The sequence below is a fragment of the Gigantopelta aegis genome, chromosome 6 (genome assembly GCF_016097555.1).
Source record: "Gigantopelta aegis isolate Gae_Host chromosome 6, Gae_host_genome, whole genome shotgun sequence".
Classification (NCBI taxonomy): domain Eukaryota; kingdom Metazoa; phylum Mollusca; class Gastropoda; order Neomphalida; family Peltospiridae; genus Gigantopelta; species Gigantopelta aegis.
In genome coordinates this window covers 51,780,355-51,790,980 of record NC_054704.1, presented here as the reverse complement: position 1 = coordinate 51,790,980, position 10,626 = coordinate 51,780,355, and the positions used below count along the sequence as shown (strand labels likewise).

At 35.7% G+C, this 10,626-nt stretch overlaps 1 protein-coding gene across 7 annotated transcripts in view; it reads right to left on the bottom strand.

Moving 5' to 3' along the window:
- Positions 1 to 8,319: 8,319 nt before the first annotated feature.
- LOC121376255 overlaps positions 8,320 to 10,626 on the bottom strand; it is a 135,495-nt gene continuing 133,188 nt past the window's right edge. For all 7 annotated transcript variants that reach the window (XM_041504082.1, XM_041504087.1, XM_041504086.1 and 4 more), the window contains one exon: positions 8,320 to 9,999. In XM_041504082.1, the coding sequence (XP_041360016.1) occupies positions 9,510 to 9,999 (490 nt within the window). In that variant the 3' untranslated portion in view covers positions 8,320 to 9,509. The remainder of the gene's footprint in view (positions 10,000 to 10,626) is intronic.

Genomic DNA, 10,626 nt, shown 5'->3' with positions numbered 1-10,626 from the left:
ACGCGAGCACCTCAAGCGATCGCTCTACCGACTGAGCCAGATCCCGCCCATGGGGAAAATGCATAAAAAAGATATCACTTACTGAGGCACGTGCGTACCTACCCCACCCACACACACACATACATACATAAGTACACAGATATATATGCACTTGCTGCATATAACCTTTAGCACAGCAGTCCAAATTGCTACGATCGAAGCGTATGTGCTCACATTTATGTCAGTGTAAATGTCAAAAGTTTCAGCCTATGTCCCAGAGGTAAAACAACCAGTTGAAAACGTTTACTGCACACTCTTTAAATCAAATTAATGGCGCTATCTCGAAATTGCATAATGGCGGCTTCCCGGCAAATTACTCATCAACGTTTACTTTGAAATGTAAGTATTATACACATAACAAATTGGGACTGAATATACTGAACAACGAAAGAAACGCAAATATTTTAATGTATTAAAGGGACTTTCCCGAGTTTGCTGCATTGTAAGATGTTTCCGACTAATAAAATATTTCTACGATTAAACTTACATATTAAATATATTTTCTGATTTAGAATATCAGTGTGTATATTCAATGTGTTTCTGGTCGTCTTAATATTTGTAAGAAGCCCAAACTAGATTTTGTCTTCAAATAATTATTACGTACGAAAAAAATAATCTTTTTTTAGGAAATAAAATGAAATTTATCCTAGTTGGCCTACAAATATTAGAACGATCAGAAACACGTTAAATATACAGCCACTAATATTTATGCAGAAAAAATATATTTGATATGCAATTACAGTCATCACAAAGTCTCTGACTGTTAGTCGATAACATCTTTAAAATTGCAGCAAACTCAGGAATGTCCCTTTAATATGTTTCTTTTAGGATACAATTAACTCGGTAATAGACTGTCAAAACCGAGCCTATGTTCACAAGCTGACATTGCTAATTTTAATGAGATTCAACCTGAATAATTTAAAGAAATATTCTCATTTCTTTTGTTGCTCGATATATACTAGTATATATATAATTTAATTTACTAGTAAAAAAAAAAGAACGTCTTTTGTGAACGACCAACGGATGCTCTGTAATGTTATGCCAGATGGATGTTGCCGACAAATTTGGCGCTCTCGTGCAACTCAACTGGCTGTGAGTGCCTTATCCAGTGGACTTGCCAGATTTGGTGGATTCGACGATTTGTTACGATCCAACCAGTGCACCACAACTGGTCAAAGGCCGTGGTATGTGTTTTCCTGTCTGTGGGAAAGTGCATATAAAAGATCCCTTGCTGCATTAAGAAAACTGTAGCAGGTTCATCTGATGACTACGTGTCAGAATTACCAAATGTTTGACATCCAATAGCTGATGATTAATTAATCAAATAAATTTGTTACGATGAAGTAACATAGGAATGTAGTACTTAATGCAACACGGAATATAAGCATACTACAATTTCGATATTCCTCATTCTGATAATTATGCATAAATTGTGATTAAAATCGATTAATTTGTAGTTATTTATTACAAATAAGTGTTAAAATAACAAAATATTGCACTTGTAACTATTATGTATCACCTTTAACGGGACAAAATATATTGGGTTTTTCCAGTATTTTTTTTATTAAAGGGTATTCACATTAAAACATGTTTTTACGCTTGTCAGTAAAGTTACCGTGATCCCCATTTGCCATGCCATGAAGATCTGTCACTGGATGAAGAAGTTTGTTTGTTTGCTTTGTTTAACGACACCATTGGAGCACAGTGACTTATTAATATTCGGCTATTAGATGTCAAACATTTGGTAATTCTGACTCGGTAGTCATCGGAGGAAACCCGCTATATTTTTCCTAATGCAGCAAGGGATCTTTTATATGCACTTTCCCACAGACAGGAAAGCACATACCACGGCCTTTGTCCAGCTGTGGTGCACTGGTTGGAACGAGAAAACCGAATCAGCTGAATGAATCCACCGAGGTGGTTCGATCCTGCGACGCAAGCACCTCAAGCGAGCACTCAACCGACTGAGCTAAATCACTGAATGAAGAGCAGACGTCAACAGGCACCAAAGTACATCTTGGTGATAATGAAAAACCACCATCAGTAAATCCCAGAAAATCCTACACGTGTAATCAATCATTTTATTCGTCTTAGCTGTATTAGGAATCGGCCAATGGACCAGGCAGTCCGTGTATTGGTTAAAAACGAATGCATTGCGTACTTATTTAAAAACCATTGCAACGTGGATGATGTTTGCATCCAAAAATACATTACAGCTTGCCACTTACGTCTGCTGGTATGAGCTAATTTATTTTGAATCGTGGATCGCTTCAGCAATGTACGAACGTGCTGTTATCGGTCTTTGCAACTATCAATTTGTGTGCCGTTTTAAAAAGTCAGGCGCTGCGATGCCAATTTGACTAATACCCCAACACTGCTTTCCCTCCCTGGAATCGACAATCAATGATAGAACCGCTAGTTGTACTGGGCTTTTTTTTCTTTCTATTATTCATTGGCATAGAGTCTTCAATCGAAGCCGGCTTTCTAGCGAGGAATGGCCAACGCGGGCAATAATCGCAGAATCCAGGCGCCCGCTGTATGTTTTATTAGACTATGATCAATATTTTTCAGACCAGACATCACGGATATGTACATTAGGAAAGAGAAGGAATGGGCATATTATAGGCCAGCTTTGTGTATGCGCATGTTCAACCTACATGGAATCGGCATACGAATTAACGTGCCTGTAGCACTCACTAAGTTCATGCATGTAATCAATCTATCTACTGTTTACATTCTCTCTTTTTTTTTTTTTTTTTTTTTTTTTTTTTTTATGAGGAAAAACAACAACAAAACAAAACATAAAATGAAACAAAATAAAAATAAAAACCAACAACAAACAAATTAAAGGGACATACCCTAGTTTCAACCCGTGAAAATTAACACTAAGTTAATTTAATCTACAAACCTATAACACATTTGAATAAAGTTAAAATAGAGCGAAACATGAGTCTGTGACTTTAAAATGGTGAAATACCCTCTAAAAATAGACTAAAACTTGACTCCATAAGTGTTACTTCTCAGACGCACGTGCGTTTTTAAAAATATGAGAAATGCATTTTGTGACATTAAAAACACCAGGATGACAAATAACATTTCGAATGTACGGAATTGATAATCTAAACAATAAAATCTTAAGTAAAGTATGATTTCAGTTATGAAAAACGGTTACAACAGTCAAAAATATGCGTTAGTGTTTAAAAACTAGGGTATATCCCTTTAAAGCCTAAAGACAGGATCCTGTTTCCCTAATCTATCCTCAGTAAGTCATCAAAAGATTTGGTTGATCCACGATTACAGTTATTCAACAGGGTTTTCAAGACCAGGTCCACCTAGTAAGGGCATTTATGGTCAGGTTTTTTGTTTGTTTGTGTTACATACCCTTAAATTAATTTTTGGCAGAAAGCCTGTTCAGGAACGCTCTTCTGGTGTATCATAAAAACCAGTAGACCAGACATCAGTCTGTATTTCTTCCAAAAGGGAACATCACCAAATCTGAAATTAAAATCTCCAGCGCAAGTCTTAGATGTTTGACACTGCAGGGAATCAGTCGGGAGTCCAGACCAATGTATTTGGGCCACTCTCCCAGAATGTGTCACTTTGCATAATGGTACCTTTGTGAAAATAATGTTTTTAAAGTAAGATGCTTTATTACAGTCATGTCTTATCTCTGGGGTCAGATGAATGTAATTCAAGTTCCAAGTTCAAGCAGAGATCTCAACAAAGGATTTATTATTTTTTTACCAACTTTGTTTTTCAGGAACCGGGTCCGATAGCTGGTCAACACCGTAACAGATGGTGGGTCATCGAAAATTCTTACATATTTGGAGAAAAATCAAACAAAGTGAACCAAAATCCTACAAACCATTTTCTGTGTGTTGCAAAGAATGCCGCCGATACGTAATTGGTGAAAGTGAACGTTTTTGAGGTTTTCCCATGGTCTTTCTTGATATGGTCTCTCGTTTGTAGCGACTAGTGGTTTTTAAGGGGAGATTTTGATTTATATTGTCTCCTTGAATAACTCCAATGATCCAGTCTATGAATTTATGTAATTCCTATAGTGAATATTCTTACAAATGTCAAATTGACGAATACTGTGAGACAGTAATTCTTATAGTAAGAGGTGATGCGGTGTTGACAACTGTTAGTGTTGACGGCATTTACAATAACGATGAATAAATACTAAAAAATATATTTTCTACATTTAATCTTCAATAATTCATCAAACAGTGAAATAGCAGGACAATATTTGAGCTGTATCTTAAGGGAGCAGAAAAAAGCTCCCAATCCCTATACAAAACTGAAGTTGCATATAATTTCACGTTCATCCATTTAAAACGGTCTACGCCCCACTGGACTATTTCTTGTTCCAGCAAGTGCACCACGACCGTGGTATGTGCTAACCTGTCTGTGGGATGGTGCATAAAATATCCCTTGCTACTAATGGAAAAATGTAGCTGGTTTCCTCTCTAAGACTCAAAATTATCAATTGTTTGTGCTCTAATGTTGTCATTAAACACAACACGTTTTACTCTTCTTCTTCTTTTTTTCTTTTTTTAGATGTACTTAAAACAAAAATAAATAAATAAAAATACTAATAAAATACAACAACACAAGATTGGATTTACACGGATGTTTTTAATAAAATTGCTCAACAACTGAAGAAGGCTTGTGTGGAACTGCCAACACTTACCTAGCAAACATAAATCCAATATTTACAATCATAAGTTTACATCGACTCTTGAAATCAAACAAACGTAATAACAGTTGCATTTGTAAATAATAAAACTTTTTGAAAATTGTAATTTCAACTGTATAAATAAAGGTTGCATACAGGTCAAACTACAAGCGGTATTACACTAGTATTTTGACTAGAAGCAAGACCGAGAAGGCATACAAAAGCGTTTTGTTATACGTAATAGTGGGGAGTTTATATGAACGAATACATGGAATAAATGATTATTTTTTATAAACCTGCCAATATTTTAAAGAGACTGTCCTGGTTTTGCTGTTAATGTGACAAGTTCCTGACTAGTAGAGTTTTTTTTTTTTTAATGACTACTTTTGCATTTACAATGTATTTTCTTGTTTAGAATATCAATGTGTATATTCAATGCGTATCAGGGCCCCGTTCCACAACGCACTCTTAGTGCTAAGACCACCTTAAGTGCATAAGGTAGTTATTCACTTAAGGTGATCTTAGGGCTAAGATTGCTTCGTGGAACGGGGCCCTGGTCGTTCTACTGTTTGTAGTTATCCAAACGAGATTTTATCTCCCAATAATTTCGTACGATGGAAAATATATAGAATCTCGTTGGGTCGAACTCGGAAGTGTCGAATACACTCGTAACGCTCGAACCAAAAACGAAGTCCTGAGTTACACTTACGCGATGTTGACCGAATGGTTAGGTCGAACAGTTTTTAGAGGTCGAGCCAACGGGATTCAACTGTATTAGGAAATAAAACGTTTAAGCTTCTACCAAGACTAAGACGATCAGAAACCCACTGGATACTGATACCGATGTTCTAAAACAGAAAATGTATTCAAAATGTAGTTTTAGTCTTTAAAAAGGCCTTATTACTCAGAAACATCTTACAATGGCAGAAAACTTGGGACAGTTCCTTTAAATTACAGATTCAGCATAAACATACAACAATACAATATATTTATATTAATTACATTTGCTACGAAATGTAGTTACTAGCAAGTTTATTTTTAATTTAATTTTATTAGATTACCAATTATATTTTTTAAATGTACACGGAAAATAGCATTTCATTGGTGGAAGGGCATGTGTGTGGTGTAGTTACCTCATTATTAATTCAAAAATGCTCGAAAAACATAAATTGACATTCAGATATCAATATAATGATGATGGAAGTGATTTTTGATGGAACTAATGTTATTCTGCAGTATTATTATTATTATTATTATTATTATTATTATGTGAAGAAGACTATCCCGTTGATATTAGAACAGTAGTTCGTACATTCTTGAACATGACTGGGAAACAAAAAAGATCACGCTCTATAAAATACATAGCCAACTTTTACTAACAGACACAAACATGCAACTCAAACAAGGGACAAAACGTAACAAGATAAAAAACTAAATAAAAATACAACGCGTTGTTTTGAATACAATCTATTGAATCCTTATCATTATATTAAAAAAAACTGGGATGTAGAACTGGGTTGTCAATCTTCTAGATAGAATGCTGTTTCACTGGACCATACATAGTAAGCCACCAAGAATGAAAACTGTATGAATTTAATTTAAAGGCATACTGTCACAGACCAATGACCTATTTAATGATCTAACAAAGTATTACCTTAACAAATATAATTTGATTTGTCCCTAAATGTACTTTATTCAACCATCTTCATAACCACTATAATCCATTTATTAATGACATTTAAAAAATAAAAATAATGAATTATGGCAATGGTCCATAATTCAAAAACTAAAACTGCCGAGAGGGATGACATGGTATTTCACTCCATCATGGTTCAGTTAAGGTGATGCGATAGCTAGATTTGGTTTCCAACAATTAATGTAATTTTTATTTATTATCCATTTTTAGAGAAATAAGGTCCTAAAATCTGTGACAGTATGCCTTTAACTCTAGTTCTCCGTTTGCAACTTTAATATTTAGTGAGTTAGATACTTCAATGATCTCCATGATCATGTACGTAATAAATTATACGGATCCTTTTTAAAAAATTCTTTTTCAACCCAATAAAACAAACAAAATTTCCATCCAACAAAATCCCCCTCCCCCTTCAAACCTCCCCCCACAAATACAACACAACTATTATTCAGATTAAAGATTCATGATATGCTGGCCAATATAAACAAAACAAAACAAAACAAACAAACAATGGTCGACTCTGTTGTCCAGTGTCAGTTTTGTGATCCTGTGGAGCAATTTTTACACAACAAATCACTCTAGTCATGATGATGATGGTGGGTAGCTGTCATCATCGGCACGGGCAGCTTGACCGATGTATGAATATCAATATCCGACTGATCTGATAATTGGAACACTTCGGCAGATACAACCCCGTCTTGGGACACATCTGCCGGCAAATGTGGATAATGTACCCAATACAGACGTGCTTCAACCTTCAGTGGATGTAAGCTCGGGGCAAATGGTTCACTGATTGACCTCGAATATATTGTCCTGCTGCTTCTTTACAATACGTTACACATGACAACGCATGTTTTTCTTTGTTTTCCAGAAAACATTCTCACTGTTTAAAAACAATGTAACATGTATAACAACAAGTTTCTATTATTTTTTACCGGATTTACATTAATCGATAGGCCAGAGCCGAAATTAGTATCATCTGGGCGGGCAGTCTCATAGTATTTTTCTAATAGCTCTATGCCTGTAGTTAATAAATTAATATGGTAGACTTTTCTAAGGAGTAGCTTTTTGGTGGATATTACCCCATAAACATAGCGAGGCCATGACAGATTTTGACTGAAACAAGATGATACTGCTGGTAAGATCCGTCAGTACATATCTCATTTCAAATCAGATCTTAACACATGTATAAGTATTTCCTTTTGATCAATCCCTAACGTAAATTAAATTTTATATTGCTTAAACAACGATTGAATCGCGATAATGCTTTTAAAAAAACCGCGTAGAAAAGTCAAAAATTTACATTTTAGATAAAATATGTACGAACGCAAAGTGAACCATTTGTAAATGTTGTTGCTAAATTGTGCTTGCATACATTGTATCCAGGACACACACCCTAAAACCAGATACTGAAATTGGCCGCAGTGTCTCAATAACAAAATTAGATTGTAACAGCAGAACTACGTGGTATAAACGAACCAGCAACAACCTCCGACATCAGGCAGTATTGAAGTAAGCTGTTACCGACTATCGCGCTATATCGGAATAAACTAAGTACGTCAAAATGGGATCAGCTGTGAAACATGGGTAAAAACCTATAATTCACCACGTGTGCCAACAGCGGAGATGAATAATTTACTAGATTTATATTAGTTAGAAACACAGCACTTGAAACTGAAGTTTACACAAATGTCCTTTCCGTTATCACCCATTATTTGAGACCACAGCTCAGATCTATCTTAATCCCTAACAATTTAGAAACACGAAAGAGAAATAATAATAATAAGCAGCTATACATGGTTATTATATCCACTGGGTTGGTATTAAATAAATAAAAAAACTGAAAAGAAGCAAAAATATAAAACATAGTTATTACTCCTTTTAAGAAAACTACATTTTTATATTATTCAGTATTGTGCGGACTTTATTTGTACGACAGAAGCCCACTTCCATTTTCCATTCCATATATACATGACATAATAACCATGTATTCACGAGAATGAGTTGATATGGGGTATGATTTTGTTACATAAATTTTAAAAGTAATTCCAACAAGAAATGTGTCCAGCGGTACGTCCTTGACATTGTATTGTGAACCGGATGTCGTCTGTTATGCAGTTTATGTTTCAGCATTACTCTGCATTTCATAATAATTTTACAACTCTAATGTTGATGTCTTCTTTTGTAGCACACACAATGGATAATGGAGTCTTTTGGACATAAATGCACAGTACTTCACACTTATAAAAGCAACAAGGCTTATTTATATTTAAAAAAAAAAAAAAAAAAAAAAAAAAATTAAATACTGAATCAAATTAGAAAATAAATCTTAATAATTATGTCGTCAGTTGGTCTAATCACACAGAAGTATCCCACGTGGTTTTACCCCTCATGAGAACCAAAAGTATCCCATTTGCATCCATTGTACGAGTAAAAACAGTTCTCTCTAGGAAATGCTGCCATGATACACGTGTGAGTACGAATTATTCTCATACTAGACAACTTCGAAAAAATCGCAAATTTCGAAATTTCCTTTTCTTGATCCTTAGTTTCTGAAAATAAACCACAAAATGAAAATTTATGATCCTTTCTTGCTCACACAACTGTCGAATAGGAGGCAATAGATGGGGTTATTTTTTCCTTTACTCCTGCATGAAAACATAACTGCTTTCAGGAATTATGCCGTGGGTTAGGCTACCTCTCGTGGGTATACTGCTCGCACTCTCTCCCGACCACGATTAACAACACACAACGGTTCAGGTGACATAGCCAAGCTGTAATTCGAACAAAACTATTAAAAACATATTCTCCGCGTAAGCGAACAGCAAATGAAATGATACATCATTATAATATTCGCATGACAACGGAAATAACTGGCAGCTGATAATAGCACCTCTCACATAGCAACAGCCAAAGAGCGCTCAGGAAGTACACACGCATGCTCTCTGGATAATTTTTGTTTTCCTATTGTGAGTAGCTTCCCTTGCTTCTTTTTCTTTATGCACTTTTTAATATTACTTCTTTTTTTTTCTTTTTTTTTATATACCATCCGTAATGAAAATGAAGAAAAGAAATCCAGAGATGAATTAAGAATTAATTCTACATTATTGTGCAACACTTCCGTTTCTTTTTGTCCTTTTGCGTCTCCTCATTGTCTGGTACGTTTTTGTCACCAGCGGGTGATCCTTTATCTTTATTATCACTGTCCTTTGGAATTTCTACTCTGACCGACTCGGGAGAGGCTCCCTCACCGGGGGGTTTGCTTCCGTTCTCCTTCAACCTGGGCTCTGATGCCGTGGTCGCCACCAACGCCGGTGCTATGCTGTCCTCTGTGGCCACTGGCTCGGGGTCAGCCGTGGGCAGGGCGCCGTCCGAGTCGGGACTATTGACCACCGAGTTTAACACCTTCTCCCGTAACGCCTCCTCGAACTCCTGCTCCTGCTTCAGCCTCTCCTCCTCCAGGAACTTCCTCTTCGCCTCCTCCTCCAGCAGGAACTGGTCGCGGATGATGGTTGCTCTCTTAAGGAGGTCGTCTGCTTCCTTGCTCAGCTCGCCTCCGGGAAGGAAGGGGTTATCTCGACTTTCCATACTGAAAAATATAGAATAGTATAATACTTTAGTTTATTATACTAATATAACCCCTTTCCATACTGAAAAATATAGAATAGTAAAATACTTTAATTTATTATACTAGTAAAACCCCTTTAAATGCTGAAAAATATAGAATAGTAAAATACGTTAATTTATTATACTGGTATATACTATGCTAAAGATCCCAAAATTAGGATAAGCTAAACAGCATGTTCAATAATTTCTGTTACAATCAATGTCCGACATTTTGGTTATATAGCTAGGTTGCCTCAATCAGGTTTTGTATTAAAGGGCTATTCGAGATTAGAACGATAGATAGAACATATATTATAACGGAAACACGTTTACCAGAAGGGTAGGGTCATGTGCGGACACGCACCTGTTCCAAGTATGTCATGGTCAGGCTATGACTCATACCAAGGTCAAGGTCAGAGGAAAGTAGGTCATGCCCCCATACAGGCCTTAATACTACTACTACTACTACTACTACTACTACTACTACTACTACTAATGACAAAATGTCGGACATTAATTGTAAACTAAATATTGAACATGCTGGGTAAAACACTTTAAATTCAAGTAAAATGTTCAGCATCTAGCTTTTCTAGAAAACCTATATGTATGG